This window comes from Anabrus simplex, chromosome 2 (assembly GCF_040414725.1).
Source record: "Anabrus simplex isolate iqAnaSimp1 chromosome 2, ASM4041472v1, whole genome shotgun sequence".
Taxonomy (NCBI): domain Eukaryota; kingdom Metazoa; phylum Arthropoda; class Insecta; order Orthoptera; family Tettigoniidae; genus Anabrus; species Anabrus simplex.
In genome coordinates, this window is record NC_090266.1 from 656,034,456 (window position 1) to 656,052,659 (window position 18,204).

At 39.7% G+C, this 18,204-nt stretch overlaps 1 protein-coding gene across 3 annotated transcripts in view; it reads right to left on the bottom strand.

The window, feature by feature from the left end:
* LOC136864326 (A disintegrin and metalloproteinase with thrombospondin motifs 4) overlaps positions 1 to 18,204 on the bottom strand; it is a 644,921-nt gene that overhangs the window by 90,357 nt on the left and 536,360 nt on the right. For all 3 annotated transcript variants that reach the window (XM_067141158.2, XM_067141157.2, XM_067141159.2), the window contains exon 15: positions 9,888 to 10,058. In XM_067141158.2, the coding sequence (XP_066997259.2) occupies positions 9,888 to 10,058 (171 nt within the window). The remainder of the gene's footprint in view (positions 1 to 9,887; positions 10,059 to 18,204) is intronic.

Below are 18,204 nucleotides of genomic sequence, written 5' to 3' on the forward strand. Positions count from 1 at the left end.
AATACTCTTGTACAAACTGATAAATAATGTGACTGTTGACGGTGAGCTACTTGCTAGAGTGAACTTTAATATGAAAATTAGAAAGTTATGGACACGACAAACATTTTATGGTGAACACTAAAACAGAGAGCCACAAAATTTCTCCAGTTGTTGGAAGGTGTAATCTTTATAACAAAATTTCTGCATGTAATCAGAGAATTTACTTTCTTACGACTCTCCGAAACTTCATGCATTATGTGGAAACTGTAATTTCTGAACCAAAATCAAATACGAGGGCCATCCAGAAATTAAGTTTCCCTGTTTTTTCTTTTTTTTGTAAAGACAACATAGTTACATGAAAGTCTTTATTGGCACCCAATCCAGTAAGGTTGGAGCTATTTTTCGACATAATCACCACCAGAATTGAGACACTTGTCATATCGTGGGATCAACTTTTGTAAGCTGGTGTTGTATAAGTCTGTTGCCTGGGAATGGAACCAGCGTGTGACATTCGTCTTAAGCTCTTCTTAGTTACTTACGTACTTACTAGCTTTGGCCTCTTCTAGGATAGTCCACCATCTACTTCGATCCTGAGCAGCTGCTCTCCATGGGCGAATGTTCATTGCCCTCAAGTAGACTTCAACTTCATCGCTCCACCTATTACGGGGCCTTCCTTGTCGCCGTCTTTTATCTACTCGGGATTTAACTACTTTTCTTGGCATTCGATCTTCCTCCATTCTTTCCACATGGCCAAGCCATCGCAGTCTCTGTGCCTTAATAAATCTAACTATATCCTTCTGGTCTAATATGTTCTGTATTTCAGCATTCGTCCTTATCTTCCAACCATTCTGGTCTTGAATTGGACCATATATTTGTCTAATAATCTTTCTTTCAAATATTCCTAATTTATTTGCATCATCAACTAAAAGGTTCCAGGCTTCTGAGCCATATGTCACTACAGGTCTAATAAGGGTCTTATGTATTTTGAATTTTGTAGGTTTTCTTAAGCTCTTCATCCAAGTGAAAATGCTGACAGGAGGACAGGAATTTCTTGAGGTGTAAGAAAAGATAGAAATCACTGGGAGCAAGATCAGGACTATACGGTGGATGATCAGCCATATGTGGGCGAGCATTGCTATGGATACTGCACTACTGACAGCAGGTGGAACTTGTCTGGCTGGTATAGGATCATTACGTCATAGATGTGTTGTGTGTGCACATATTTCCAGGCTAAATACCTTTACTTTGCAAGAAAGGAAATAGGGAAAGTTAATTTCTTTATAGCCTGTGTAATACAGGATCTTCTTTATGGCCTGCTCCGCGTCTCAGGAGAACATGCACGGAAGGCGATAGCGCGGCTGGGTGACTCATTTGCCGAGAGATATATTGCTTCATGACCGGCTAAGGTGATCTAATGCAGTACGGTAGCGATAACCATTGCTGCACACACAGCAATAGTTCAGTTCATCTGCGGCATTGGTAGCGTGTTCTATGTGTTCACTTTAAAATAGCGTAGTTTCTGTAGGAATACTAATCGTGTGTTCAACGAGTGATGTATACAGTAGAACAGTGTATATTCATTGTGTTGTGCTATGAGAAGCATTCTTCTTATACAGAATGCCGCTTTCGATTCATTTGCAAATTTCCTGGAATCCTCCCTCCCCATAGGAGTACGGTACGTAGATTAGAAAAGAAGTTCCGCATCACCGGGTCCATTCTTAACAAGAAATCACGCAGGAGATGAACCGTTTTAACAGAGGAAAAGCTTGACAAATTAAGAGCTCTCTTGGAAAGAACTCCAACAAAATCCCTGTCGCGTCTCGCCGTACAAGCTAATGTGTCATTATCTTCTGCCCACAAAGCAACAAAACTGTTAAAAGCAAAACCGTACAAACCCACCCCTGCCCAATATTTAAGAGGACCTGACAGTTTCGCTAGGGTTCGGTATTGTAACTGGTTGCTTCAGTCAGTTCACGATAGGTATGTTGACCCAGAACTTTTCTTTTATAGTGATGAAGCATGGCTACACTTAACTGGCTATGTAAATAGTCAAAACAATCGCTACTGGTGTGCAGAAAATCCCCACCAGCTGCATATCCGTCCACTTCATGATATAAAAATAGGAGTTTGGTGCATAATAAGTGCTCGCAGAATTATAGGGCCTATATTTTTCCGCGAAACAATAAATGCTGATCGATATATAGACCTCATTCTCAGACCATTCTTTCAAGAGCTGACAGAAGAAGAAAGGAGTAATGGTTACTTTATGGAAGATAATGTGACGGCACATACTGTTAATTGGTCTATGGAGGTAATACGGGAAGTTTTCGAAGATCGTGTGGTTAATTATCCTCCTAGATCTCTTGATTTAAATCCCTGTGATTATTACCTGTGGGGGATGCTGAAGGGAAAAGTGTATGTGAACAATCCTCACACAAGAGAAGAACTACAAGAGAACATTACACAAGTTATTTCGAACATCACAGGAGTTGAGATTCTTCGAGTTTCTGCAAACCTATTTACGAGGTGTCAGGCGTGTTTGACAGCTGAGGGACAACATTTTGAACATCAAATGTAATGCCAGGTAGGTTTTAGACTAATAGTTTCACTAAAAATGGATTTCTATAAGTGTTAATTGCCATGAGTGGTGGGGAGAAAAAGCACGCATTATACCGGCTAGTGACCGAGCGTCATTGCACCAGCCATGCCATGCTCTGAGTGGTGCTGCCGAGCATGCTAAAGAAAAGACCCTGTATATCATTAATTTGTAGTTAGTGTAAACAAAAGAACAGTATAATAGATTCTTTGTTAAAAATATTACTGAAGATAATTGTATTACTGTGTAGTAAAATTAATATTTATGCTAATAATGCCGGTGCAAATAACAAGTGTACTGAATTTGTTTTATTATTTACCCTGTTTTTCTCTCTTATTTTTCAATTTTTATTTAATACCTCTTTCTTGTTATTTTTCACAAATTCTGTTCCTTATTATGTACATAACATTGTATAAGAGCCACCTGTAAATGGAGGATATCTCTATTGGTTGTTTGTGTTTATATAAAGAAAGAAAGAAAGAAAGAAAGAAAGAAAGAAAGAAAGAAAATAATAATAAAATAATAAGGTGCCTTTAGCATTTACCACCTTTGTACGTATACCTTTTTAACACTCCTTAACAATTGATTTAAACAAATTCCATAGGCTGTTTATAATTTTATTTATTATTTTCCAATGATCATAATTATTTCTTTTTAAGAACTACCTCATGCCTCCCTTATCAACTATCTAATACTGCTTAATAGTCCTATAATTTATAACCTTCCTTTCTGTCACACTTATTTTGACTATGACTAAAACAGCTTCATGACAACTTATACCATCTACACTTCAGTTTCTTTATAGAGCTCATCTGATTTTATCAGTACCACATCTACAATATTCTTCCCTCTAGTTGGTTCTATCACTTTCTGACACTTTCCCGGAATAACTAATTTACCATCATTTTATTGGTCAAGTCTTTTGTCATTTGTATTACCTTCCGTGTAGTATGCTGTCACCTTTCCTGGTCCGGTGATCATCTGTGACTGCACCTCAACCCATCCGTACATTACTGGCATCAGTGACAACAGTGAACTTCTTTCCAGGCTCCTTGAGTGACCAAAAAACAGCCTCTATCTCCAGTGACCATCAGAATAGCCTCTTCCCTTCTGTGATCTGCATGAGCAGTTTTGAGATGGTGGTGTAGCCGCCATTGATCTTCTGGTAGTAGGTACAGAGGCTGAGAAAACACCTCAGCTTCTGCTTGTCCTTCAGCACAGGCCAGTCCCTAACATCGTCTAGCTTTTCTGGGTGAGACAATGGGGCCTAGGTTGTATACCTCCTGCTGGAATACTTGGCATTTTATAGGGTTTAATTTTAGGTGAGCACCTTGTAATCTCTGGAACACTTTACTGAGGTTCTCCAGGTGTTCCAAAAACATGTGTCCTACCAAGGTGTCATTCAGGTAAACCAGGTAGGCATCGTGAGTGGGCACTCTTAGCATGGACTCCATCATTCACTCGAATGTTGCAGGTGCATTACACAATCTGAAGAATATAACGTGAATGGCCACAACCCCTGGCCTGTAGAGAACACATTCTTCTCCTCATCATACTGGTACAGAGCCACCTGCCAATATCCTGATTTCAGATCCAGGATTGAGAACCACTAAGCAGGTGAGCAGTGTGTTGTCAGTTTGGGATAATGAAAAGCAGTCGTTCTTAGTTTCTGATAACTGGTGCAGAAGCAGAACTTGGTGTTTTTCTTCTTTACTAGCACTACAGGGAATGACCATGGACTGTCAAATTCTTTGATTATCCCACACTGCTTCATGGCACTCGGCATCTGGTCAGTCTCTGTCTTCTTAGCCAGTTGTACTCGATGGGATGGTTGATAGATAAGAATTGTGTCACAATCGTTTATGTGATTGAACTCCCTGTTGGTCAGCCTGTAGTCACCTCCCATTACCATCAAGATGTCCCAGAACTCTAAGATCATCCTGTTGAACTCCTTGAATGGGTTCTCCTCTAGGTGTCTTCCGGCATCAGATGTTATGCTCTGGAGCTTATCGTTTGCATCCCTAGTATAAATTGCTTGTATTCCTAGTCATCTGCTGGTATAATGCAAGCGACCACTTCACACATTCTAAACTCAATCTTACTAGGTATACGTTGGTCCCACAACATCACATTGAGAATTTGTACCGGCACACAACTTAGTACCAGTACGGCCCAGGTGAAGTCCACATCAACCACTTCAAGTTCCACTATTCCACTGGGTGGGGGGCGGTCTCCTGCCAGCGGTCCTTCTCAGATGGCCATGCTCACCACATTTCCAGCAGATAATTTCCCTAGAGACTCAATATCCCAACAGCAGTGATTATCACTCTGGTGGTGACAAGCAGACTTCCTTTCTCCCCTGGCAGCTTGTATTTGCTGCAGGCAGTCAATCCTTTGATGGCCATGCTCACCTCATTGCAAGCAACTGATTCTTCTGAAGTTTCGGCGCCCTGGCTGGTGGCAATGGCTTCTCTTTGTCCCAGTCGGATCATACCCTCACTGATAGCATTGAAATAGCCATCATCTTTGCTGCTTCCACCCTCAAAGAAATGGTGAGGGCATCCTTGAGACCGGTGAGACACTGAGCATCAGGTGTTGCCATATCATGGCATCATGAAGCTCAATGAGAAATGTGTAGGCAGCCTTCATCTGTACATGATCCAGTATTAATACACCTAACATCTTGCGAAACAGCTGTTCTTGCAGCAATTCACCAGTATGATATGTCCTCTTCTTCAACCGGTTGCGGCAGGAAGCTGCCAGCTAGTGGTCACTGTAAATGAAATGGTGTGTGCCTTTAGTACTGGGAGTGTCCGAGGACATGTTCGGCTTGCTAGGTGCAGGTCTTTTGATTTGATGCCCGTAGATGACCTGCGCATCGTGATGAGGATGAAATTATGATGAAGACGATACATACGCCCAGCCCCATGTCAGCGGAATTAACCAATGATGGTTAAAATTCCTTACCCTGCCGGGAACTGAACCCGGTACCCCTGTGAACAAAGGCCAGCACGCTAAGCATTTAGCCATGGAGCCAGACAGTGGTCACTGTAGTGTCACAATCTCTTTGTAGATTGTGTCTGGCCAGACACTGTGTAGCAACTCCATCGCTCATCCATGCTGGCCGGTCATGAGTTGTACAGCCCTCCCCTCCAGCATCCCCACATTTTGGTTGGTCACACTCTTGAACTGGGTCCGTAATGTAACTCAACATGTAGACCCATTGAAGTGCGTGGATTTCATTTTTGCAACGCTGGTACCATTGTTGCCGCTAGTAAGCCTTGGTATGATTTCTTGAGTCATAATCTTTTCCTGTAGATCACCCATCTCTTGCCTTGAACACTGGGCTCTAGACCTTCTGCATAATGTCACTTTTTTATTTTACCTCAAGACCATGCATCTCCTCCTCTAAATTGTACTGTCCCCCCTTAAATTTGTTCAGCTTGGCTTTAAGTTCATCCTGACAGGAGTTAAATTGTTCCTTAAGTTCATCCTCACTGGACTGTAGTTCTGACTTAAGTTCATCATGACTAGCTTTAAGCTGTAACTTAAATTCGTCCTGACTACCTTTAAACTCTACTGTAAGTCCTTGCTACATTGCACTGAGCTAATCTAATAATGCCCAAAAGCCAGACTCCATCTTGTCAATTACACTATAAATGTTGTCATACTGAAACCCATTGCCTATTAAATCCCGCTTCTCACACCAGTTGCGGTAGGTTATCAGGATCCTTAAAACTAAAATCAATACTCTGAGAGGTAGTGTGTTTCACTATCAATTAAATTTATTAAACTACTCTTTAAAGTCCACTCCTGTTTGAGTTTTCCAGTCAACACAGTTCTTTTTTCCCCACACACACATGTTGAATACCTGTTCTATAACAGGCCTCTAGCAGTACTACCTTGTTAGAGAACAGCTCACTTCCCAGCTTGCCGCATGCTGTGTAATCACGACCGTCTGGATTCATTACAGTACCGTACTTGATGATGCAGAGAACTCACGATTGTCATGCAACTCATTCATGACTGATGCAACACTGACTCTCTTAAGATTGACCCGGTCTTACTGGGTTCACTCTTTACAAGGCCCACAGAAGATTCTCTTAATTTCCACTTCCAGATCATCCTGGGCACATTCTTCATTATTAACCTGCTTCCAGCTTCTGCTAGAAGCTTCCTTACCATGATCTGCAACAACTTTCCATCACTATTGTTTTCCACACTGCTGGCTCATCCACGTTGTTGCTACTCCACCAGTAACGCCATCGTCCACTGACCCCGCACACTCTTGACCTTTATTGTCACAATACGACTGCACTCGGCCATGTTAGGAACTATTGCTTCTTTACATCCGATACTCTGTTATCTGGCTCCGTCAGCAGGTATCAAAGCTCACTAAATCTTCAACTGCTTAGTCAGTCCTTTATGAAACCATGATTCCTTTCATGCTAACATCACCAGTCCTTGAATTATCACCATATATTCCATTCTGAATTCACTTCTCTAAAATTTCATCTTGTCCTATCGGTAATGCGAGAGTCATGTGATGACTGTACTTATACCACTGATGTGCCTGCTGCTGGGTCCGCTGTCATGTACCCACTACAGTAAACAAGCATTAGCACTGCTTCAGCCTAGTGCAATAAATTGTAACGTATATCTATGATGAAGGTTTAGAAATAATGTCAATATTTTCTAAGAAAATTCCACACATAACTTTTTTATATTGTCATAGATGCCATCCTTGGAAGTCACCAATAGTGTGAATCTGAGAAAAGGTGTTGAGGGACTAAAACACTCAAATTACATTGTGCAATTTCAAAGAATATCAAGATTTTTTTTTTCTCCCCCTTCAAGTTAAATGTATAAGTATTACATTCATAAACAAACTAGAACTAATTTTTCTTGAAGTATTTTCACTGTTCCTTTCTTTCCTTTTTTTTTTTTGGCTCACTGAGGTTCTTCTCAGTAAACTGATTTTTGATAGCATGCATTAGAACAAGAGGACATTTTTGCTTTCCCCCCCCCCCCCCCTCACCAGGAGAACTGTTAGAGTTCTTCTGTCCTTGTACTTATGTTTTGTTGAAAGTCTTCCTGTTAATTTAATGTCATTCTTTACTTCATCGAAATACAGTAGATGATTGCACTATACAACATCACTTTGTAACAAAGGCAGGCAACAGACGTAGTAATGCAAGCAACTTATTACTAAATCACAGGTAATAGAACAGAACTGTAGTGCATATGCTGGGAATTTGCATTCAGCAAAGATGTCTCCCTTGTGCACAAATTGTTCCGTATCTTAACTATCTCTTAACTATTTTCCAACAAATCACCAACATACAATACTTTTTTCTTTCATGTTCATGGGAAAAATTGAGAATTTATAAATAGCATTTTGAATGTATAAAAATCTGTAATAATCTGTACCACTTCCATATTGCTGCAATATACGTGAGAAAATCACTGAAACTACTGAAAATTGATAGTAGTTGGCATCTCTATATCAGTTAGCAGTGAATTGCAAGTTTAAGTGAAAAGAAGTTCTAACTGGAATGATGTTCCTGAAAATTTTAATAGACTTACAAAAGAAGAATGTCAATTTGAGAGATAAGCTACATGAGTAAAAAAAAATTTAAATAGAGAAAGATTTCAGTTTGTTAAACTATTCTGAGCATTCAATAATTCATTAAATGAGAAATTTTCTAAACTTCTCTTCTTGTAATTTTTCATGTCATATTAAAGTTTTATTGGTTGGAATTAATGTGCAATGAGCACATACCATCCTTGTTGGGTAGGACACTTCTTTAGATCCACATCAGATTGTTAATAATTGAGGTCACCTTTTGCAATAAAAAACATGATCATAGTCATCATTTATTATTATTATTATTATTATTATTATTATTATTATTATTATTATTATTATTATTATTATTATTATTATTATTATTATTCAGGTCTTCCTGGTTTTTCCTGGTGTTCAGTTGCATTAGGCAGGATTACTATCCAAGCCTAGTGGAACACTATTGATCTTCTGAATGTCTTCATATATGGAGCCTTCAAATCCCTATTCAGCATTTTCCTCATAATGCAGTAGGTTTCAAAAACCACTATCTTCTGCAATTCAGTATAGATGTTATTGTTAAGCTTTCACTGATGAAGTGCATCATACAGATGGTGGGGGATTTGTGCTGGTTTTTTTTTAACAATCTGTTTTATGTTACACCGACACAGATAGGTCTTTTGACGATGGTGAGATAGGAAAGGGCTAGAAGTGGGAATGAAGCAACCGTGGCCTTAATTAAGGTACAGCTCCAACATTTGCTTGGTGTGAAAATGGGAAACCACTGAAAACCATCTTCAAGGCTGCTAACTGTGGGGTTCAAACCCACTACCTCCTGAATGCAAACTGATAGCTATTTGACCCAAACCGCACAGCCATTTGCTTGGTGTCCTGGTTCTGTCACCACTATTGGAACAACAACAGCTACAACAACTCTATCCTGATGTCACATCTCTCTTATTTTCTTGCCCAGAGGCAGGTATTTGTGCCTTTTTCCCTGAACCTCTTTTGGATATTCTATGGAGCTGGGATTGCAATGTCGATCAGATATATGACTTTTGGCACCTCGTCTGTCAATACAATATTAGGTTGGTTGCAACTCGTTTTGCCAATCTGTATTTTTTTTTGTTCCAGTAGACTTTCCACTCCTAATTATTGTAAATAGTTGTATGATATGACCTTGCCCAAACACATCCACTCACAATTGACTTTGGCTACATTGTCATATCACTGGGTGTACTCAACAGGGGCTAGGGTAGAGCAGCCAGTTATTATGTGCTCTATATTTTCTCTGGTCACGTTACACATTCAAAACAGGTCGTTTGGTAGATCTTAGTCTTTGACGATAGACTTCCGGTAGAGTTTTGTGGCAACCACTTTGTGGCCACCATGGGTCCTTTTGTTTCACTGAAGATGTTATCCACTTGGAACCATTTATGTGATGCATCAAAGTCAATATCTGGCTGGTTCAAAGGGGCAGGATATCAGCCATGGAGGTGTTTACTTTTCCACCATCTTTGTTACATCGTTGATCTTGTTATCTGGTGAAAGCTCTCATTTTACAACTTAATTTTAGACACAATCTGATAGAAAAGAGGGCAGAAGGAATTCTCTTCACCATAAAGGTCTTGAGATTCCATAAGTGAATTGGTATGATAATTTTCCTTACAAGTTACTATTAAAACTCTGAAATGTTTATAAGTTTATAAAAAACTGCCTTCAGTTATTACATAGCGCTATACTTACCAAGGTAATTACCATCTGCATTAGACCCTTGATATCCAATCTGCCGAACATCTACATTAATTGAACCGACAGGAATTCTAACAACGTCATTATAACCATCCTTGGATATGTTAAAACTTCCGACTATCCTCTGACAGCTGGTATTGTTTCCATTGCACTGACCACACATGTCTGAAACAAAAATGGTAAGAAATATAAAATTTAAAAATAATTTTAAACTGAGACAGGAAAAGACTGACTAATGACTAACAAAAATCTTTGTTATAGAATCTGAACAGAAGTAATATAATATCTGTTGAAATAAGTTCAACATGCATCAATGAAAATTTGAATCCCAGCAATCTTAATGAGGAGTAAATGACAATATCTTTATAATCTGCACCTTTCATTTCTGAAGCCTAAACCTAAACCAAGCCTTTTACAAAATGTCATCAAGTACTTTGGAATGTATAATTAGTTACTGTACTTAGTAGTATTAGGTTTAATGCTGAACTATTCTATGTAATATGAGGTCATCATCATAAATTTTAGAAGCTGATGAACTTTTAAATTGCATATAAGAAATCTCTGTATGTGGCACATGTGTTCATCCTATTATGCATTCCTCTTCATGTTCCTTCATTTGACATTTGTCTGTTCATTTCCAATATTTGAAAATGTTTCTTGACAATTATTCGGTTAGACCCTTAAAGGTCATTATTAATGTGTACATACTTTTCATGTCAGATGTCTTGAATTCATGAAGCCAATTATGAACTTATGGTTTGTACAAATACATCTCATTTTGATTTTGTTATAATTATATTGTTTAGCATTGAATTTTCAATCTTAACAAGTAAACGTAAAGTACTGCCATCACATGGAATTTGAGAAGCTGATGGTCTTCAGCAGAGTGAGGACCACTTAATGATTACCTTGAGTCATATTTCATTACATTCATCATGAAACTTAGCATAAAGGGACTAAGTTACAATATCAGTGCCTTCTTTAAACCAGGAGGATTGCCACATTTAATCCACAAGAAAGCAGACAGCAAAAGGAAAATGAGTATCTTTTTAAATTTTGAAGTTAAAATTAATTTTAATTTCGTGTGGCTATTTCTAGCTGGGTGCAGCCCTTGTAAGGCAAGACCCTCCGATGAGGGTGGGCAGCATCTGCCATTTGTAGGTAACTGCGTGTTATTGTGGTGGAGGATAGTGTTATGTGTGGTGTGTGAATTGCAGGGATGTTGGGGACAGCACAAACACCCAGCGCCTGAACCATTGGAATTAACCAATGAAGGTTAAAATCCCCGACCCGGCCAGGAATCGAACCCGGGACCCTCTGAACCGAAGGCCAGTACGCTGACCATTCAGCCAACGAGCCGGACAATTTTGAAGTAATATCTTGGAAAACTAAAGCAGTAATGAATTCATTTCTGCAAAATATCAGCTTCCTGTGTTCTACAGTTTTCATTGTGTTAACTGTTGAATATAGTATATTTTTCCGACAGTCAATTTTTTACAGAAATATTATGATCATACTAATAAGGATAAGAATTTGATATTTTTACAAGTTAGTAAAGATAACTTTACGTATAATTCAGTAATAACTGTCTTAGCAATTTTGTTACTCTTAACATGTTCTGAAAACATATTTATTATGTACATTCGACAGACTTCCCCCACATTAAAAATATATTTTGAAAGTCACTATGGTAACGCATCCCACTGTTGGACAAGCACCCTTTGGAGGTCAACAGTGGTTTATGGTGGCTATGTTATGGCTGCAATCCTTTGGCCTAGAGCATGCCATGCATGTTCTATCAAATTTCGGTCCGGGGAATGAGCTGGTCACTATAAACGTGCGTTGTCCTCGCGTTGCAAGTACTCATCCACAAGGCTAGCCCTGTGTGGGGGTAGCATTATCATCCATCAGATGGAACCCAGGTCCATGTGCACCACGAAAAAGGCACACATACTGTTACAAGATATCATCCCTATAGACAACACCCATCACAGTACCACTGGGAAACACATGCAGTGGGGTACGTGCTCCCAACATGATACTGTCCCAGACGAGAATACTGGTGCCGCCATATGGGTCCCTTTCCACAATATTGGCAGATTTGTAATGCATCTGAGGGGCATGTCAGATGAACATAGAGCGAGAGTCACACTCCAGCCTGAACCATGGCTCATCTGTGAACAGGACACTACTCTACTGTTGCTGGGTCCAATCAAGATGGGTCAGAAACCAAATTTGAAAAGGCACACGGTGCCTTTGTGTAAGAGGAATGCATCTGGTGGGTTGATGAGCATACATAGCAATCTCTCGAAGCCAACAATACACAGTTTGACAAGAGATGTGTGACTCAGAGGCTGCTGTGAGGTCTCTAGCCTGTGCAGGTGCTGTGCTGGTTGAACGTCTTCGAGGACATAAGGAAAGATATAGATTCTAACGTGGGGTTGTAGCATGTGGTCAATATTGCCTGTACTGACATTGAATGTTTCCTTCCTCCTGGAATCTTCTCCACAGGCGTGAAATGTCACTACAGGCAACATCTACCTCCTGGCCCTCCTGGTGCTGACTGTTGCTGGCCTATGTTCTACCGATGATCCGACCACGAGTAACGCCATCCAAATGTGTTCTCTGTGCCATCTTGCTTCCCTACGACTCAAATACTGTGTGCCAAATGCATACAACTCACAGTCAGAACCGCTGTACCTGAGACCTCTGCCCGCAAGGACTGTTTCACGCACACTAATCGGTCTCGTACTGAGCTGCCAGGCTTGTCATGTGTTTACATGTTGTCAAGCCACAGTTTAGTCCTCACATGTTGCCATGATGCAATGATTGCTCATGGATCTTGAAGATCCCTTAATTTATGGACATGAGTGTATTTTAATGATTAAGAATGCAACAATGTTAGCACAGGCTATGGTTAGCAGGACTTCATTTTAAATAAAACAACATAAACAGCTACATAAAATATGAAATGAGAAATAGAATACAAATTAGTGAAAACCGAAGTACGTACAACTTGGAGATAGAATCAGGATAAATATTCTTCAAGACTGTATATTCCAAATGAAAAACCTTTAATTTTTACAGAATTTTAAAGAAATTGCATGGGGTCTTGATTAGCTCATAGGGTAAGCTGTTGGCTTCTCACCCAGAAGGCTGAGGCTCATGAACAATTGGTTGTAAAATTTCATTCAAGACTGCCTGGGTAGATTTGTTCACCTGAAATGAATACTCTTCTCTTTCTGAAGTGTTTGCCATGGAGAAGATGCTGGAAAAGTGGTTATGCAAGTCGGTGAGAGAAATGTTACGAGTGTTTTGTGACCTAACAAGGGTGTTAGCACCAGTTGCGATCACAATTGCAGTTGAGTTGTGGTTTGTATGAATACGTTTGAGGTGCTGTTTACAAAAATATATAAACTAAGTGCCATCGCCAATTGATGATGATGATGATGATGATGATGATGATGATGATGATGATGCTGCTTGTTGTTTTAAGGGGCCTAACATCGAAGGTCATCGGCCCCCCATCGCCAATTACACTGTAGGCTACGAAGATTTGATATTCTGCTCACAATGGACCATACCTTACATGATATCATAACTTAAGTAACTTTAGTCATCGTAAACATTTTTTCTCTAGTTAATGTAGTTATTTGCAGCGTATGCTAGGGTCGACACATGCCGTGTCTTACCGAAGGTCACCTGATGAAGTGTTTGATGCGGCATCTAGGGGAACCAGACATACATGATGCATAAGAGCAAGGAAACTAGTATAATAGTGACCACCATCTGTGTTGCATCAACCTCGGCAGTTAATCCGTCCGTTTGTGGTGTTACCAATTTTGTAGCAAGTCACATCACTCTCACTGTCAATGTAATCATATGGTAATGAATCCTGCAGATATAGTGAGCATGATTGTTAGCCACTACAAACACAAAAGAAGATCCACAGAAATTACAGTAAAAGAGAGAAATGCAGCTGCAATCATAATCAATGTGATAGATGAAAGAGTGGCAACCAATGGTAATAATATACATCACAAAAATATAATAGACTATATTGAAGAATATGAATATGCAGAAGAAGACTTGTCTGATTGTGAAAAAGTTATGGATGATTCAGAATCTGACAGTGAAGAAGAGTTGTTAAGAAATGATGGAAGCCAGTCGTCTGCTTATCTGCCAAGCCCACCGAAGAGGAAGAAGTAGGGTGATATATCTTTTGAAAAGGCAAAGGAGATAATTGCATTCCAGGATTCTGGGAAATCTAAAAGATTAAGCTTCAATACAGTACAGAAACCATATCATGTGGTGCAAGACATTCATCATCTACGATATTTAAATCACGTGGTAGAAAAAGGGGAGAAAGGCCAGCACTCAAAACTTCACGTGCTTGACGATCATGTAGCTGAAAAATTCAGGTTGGCAAGAACTGTTCTAGGCGCTAATGTTCACAACAGGGATATTCGTGCTTGGGGTTTGGAAAAGACCCAAGAAATTGAACTGATTCAATTCACTGGATCTATCCATGGATGGGTTGCAATGTTTAAATAGACAACCATCTTGCCTCACGGGCAATAACAAAATGTGTAACCACTAAAACCTGGAATACAGATGGTGACATGAATGAAATATGTGACAAGTTTTGTAATGAGGTAATGTCCTTAATGAACACCATGGAACGTATACAGATTTATAATACCGATCAAAGTGGTATACAGAAAGAACTTCACTCATTGCGAACTCTGCATTTTAAGGGAGAGAACTCGGTAAGAAGTTTGGTGCGGAGTGATCATGCAACAACTCATTCTTGCACCATCTAGTCCGTTATGTCAGCAAGTGGATACGTGTCTCCAAAGATGTGATAATTTACTAGGAACCTATAGGTCAGTTTGGAGTTCAATTGAGCAACACATGCTGAAACCGCAAAATCTGATTCAAGTTGCCTCGAAGTCCGGCCTAGTCACGAAACAAATCCTGACATCATTCTTTCAAGATGTCTGCTTCCCATATGCAGTGAAGGAGTCTCTTCTTCTGGTTGATCCACTCGGGACATATCGTGACAGAACTCATATCGATGCTATCCGACCTCAAAACTTGGTATATACAGTCAAGACCATTCCTCCTGGGTGTACACCTTACATTCAGCCACTTGATGTGCTATTCTTCTGACAGTTCAAGGTGGTGCTGAAGTGGATTGAAGATCATAGTATCCTTAACAGTTATCAGTTCACACTATCATTGAGGGATTCGTTTTTTGTTTTTTTTTTTGCTAATGTGTATTCTACACAATCAGTTCTGTTCTCCAGTCTTCGCAGACTTTGTTCAGTACTCCTGGACTGTAGCTGGATATGATGACACCCCTCGAATGTATTTTTTCTGTTCAAAAGCAGTGTGACTTAGAAGACTGCTTAATGCAGGCATTCATAAGTGTGATAAGCAACTTTGTTTCTGGCACTTTATATTCTGTGGACATGTTCATCCTCGTAATCTTTTGCCAAGAGCTACCAACAAACCATTTTTTGAACTCGGTGACTGAACATGCCCATGATTGTAATGTGCAGTGTAGTTATCAATGGCAAATATTGTGCACATATTTGTACTGTACATGTAAAACTCTTACATTAAAACCAAAACTTTCTTTGAAAATGCAATCGCAACTTGCGCTGACTCCCTTGTAAGTACCATACAGAATGTATGGCCTTTTATCGTTGGTGTGAGTTGGTAGAGAGATTATTTTTCCTCTTTTCTCATGCCTGTTTTGTTTGTTCAGGGTTTGTTCATCATGGGAGAGAAAAGTGATAATGTTACTTTTTGGCTCGAACAATTGGCCTTGAAATAAGTAAGTTAGGGTCAACAGGTAGATATATCCAGTAAGTCAGTATGAACTGCAAGTATGTTACTTAAAAATCTGTAAAATTGTTACTGTACAAAACAAGAAAAACAATGGATGAAATTACAAAAGTATATGATGAGTATACAGTTTGATTTTTGCAAGCTGTCAATGATGGTAATGTTTGAAATTAATATGTCGGTGAACATAATAGTGGTCGACACAGCTCCAGGGCCTGACCATGTCAGAGCAATAGAGGATGAAAGAGCTTATGGCATTGGCTATTTTACAGAATACCCTATTTTATTTCTGTTTTATATTATTTCATATTTGTATGAAGAAAATGAAAGAATGGCTGAGGGAGCCAGGTGTAGGGACTGTGGGTGTAAGTGGAAATCAAGGAAAATGAGGGAGGGGATAGTGAGTTTGACAGAGATAATAAGGCTTTTAACAGCAGGCAGGAATGATGGTAGGTCTCCCTCAATCAATGTGCAGGGTATAGTTGGTAGACAACAGGGAGTGGAAGGAAGGGGAGAAGTTGTGGAAGACAGGTGGGCTAATGTTTTAAAGGGAAGGAAATTGAGGGCTAACTGTACTCATCAGGAAGCCATTTCAGAAGTATCGCTGAGGAATCAGTGTGAGTCACTGCAGGTAGAACAGTAGAGGGAGGTGGAAGTTTGTTCTGCAGCTGTCAGAGAAGTTAAGAAACACCAAGAGGGGAGGGGAGGGGATCAAGTGAGGTGGGTGGGGTTGAGGCTCTGGCCTTGGGGGGACTCCATTGTTAGGCAAGTGTGTGGAGGAAAGGGAACCAGGAATTAGGTTAAGTCAGATGTTGAGGAAAGTAGAAGGAATGGGGTAGCGTAAGCAGAAGGTGGATATTTTCCACGTTGGTACCAACAACATAAGGCAAGCAGGAATGGGGACTAATATAGTTCGGGATGTATGGGATCAGATTATGACAGCCTGGGAGAAGTTTAAGGGAGCAGGATCATAATAATGTTATTGGCTTTACATCCTAGTAACTACATTTATGATTTTTGTAGATGCCAAGATATCAGAATATAGTCCTGCAGGAGTTCTTTTATGTGCCAGTAAATCTACTGAGATGAAGCTGACATATTTGAGTACCTTGAAATATCACCGGACTGAGTCAGGATCAAACCTGCCAAGCTGGGGTAAGAAGGCCAGTACCTCAACCATGTGAGCTACTCAGCCCGGCAAAGTGGGGCAGAGATTGTTATCAGGGGATACTGGAGGGTGATCGTGGTGGAATGGGTATGTGGAAAATTGAAGTGAGATTTGTAGATCTGAATGGGTGGGGAGGAGACAGGGATCTATGCTCAGATGGCATTCACTTGAACCACAATTTTACATATAAGGTAGCAGGTTTGCTAATTTTTTTTTTTTTTTACAAGTTGCTTTATGTCATGCCGACACAGATAGGTCTTATGGCGACAATGGGATAGGAAAGGTCTAGGAGTGGGAAGGAAGTGGCCATGGCCTTAATTAAGGTACAGCCTCAGGATTTGCCTGGTGTGAAAAGGGGAAATCATGGAAAGCCATCTTCAGAGCTGCCAACAGTGGGGTTTGAACCCACTACCACCCAAATGCAAACTCACAGCTGCACGCCCCTAACTGCATGGCCAACTTGCGCGGTGAATTGTTTAGAAGGGTAATAGAGAGGTACATTCAAGAAAATGTGGTTGACTAAGGAGTGGTTGATGGGAGTACAGGGAGCTGGAAGTCAAGTAAGATGATGTAAAATTGTTAGTAATTTGTATTGTAAAAAAGAAGGAATAGAATTAAGTAATTTAATATATTGTATAACAGATTTTGTAATAGGTGCTGAATCATGGTTGAGTAGTGATATTATGGATGCAGAAATTTTCTCATGGAACTGAAGTGTTTGTCATAGAGACAGTATGCGAACAGTAGAAGGGAGAGTATTGTTACTAGTGAAAGAAGAATTTGTATGCTATGAAAGGATGAGAAACATGAAATTCTAGGTATAAGGTTTACATCTTAAATATAATAGGCAACTTGATGTTTTTGGGGTGTACAGACCTGCAAGGGTGAGACCGATGCTGATGAAGAATTATTTGATAAGATAATCAGCTATGTGGGGAACAACACAGAAAGGAACATTATTACAGTGGGTGATCTTAGTTTACCAAACGTTAACTGTGAGGGTAATGTGATTGACAGAAACCATGGCCAACAAATAGTAAATAAGTGAGTAGTGATATCTGGGAAGAACAGATGAATCATAAAGTGATGGAACCAACCAGAGGGAAAAATATTCTGGACATGGTGCTGATAAAACTAGATGAGCTCTATAGAAAACTGAAGTATTAGATTGTATAAGTGATCATGAAGCTGTGTTAGTTGAACTTAAAAAAATAAATGCCATATTGTCCCTGTCAAATTTGGTGAATTTAAAGCATAAATCTACAAGCCGGTCTTGAACATTTTATTAGA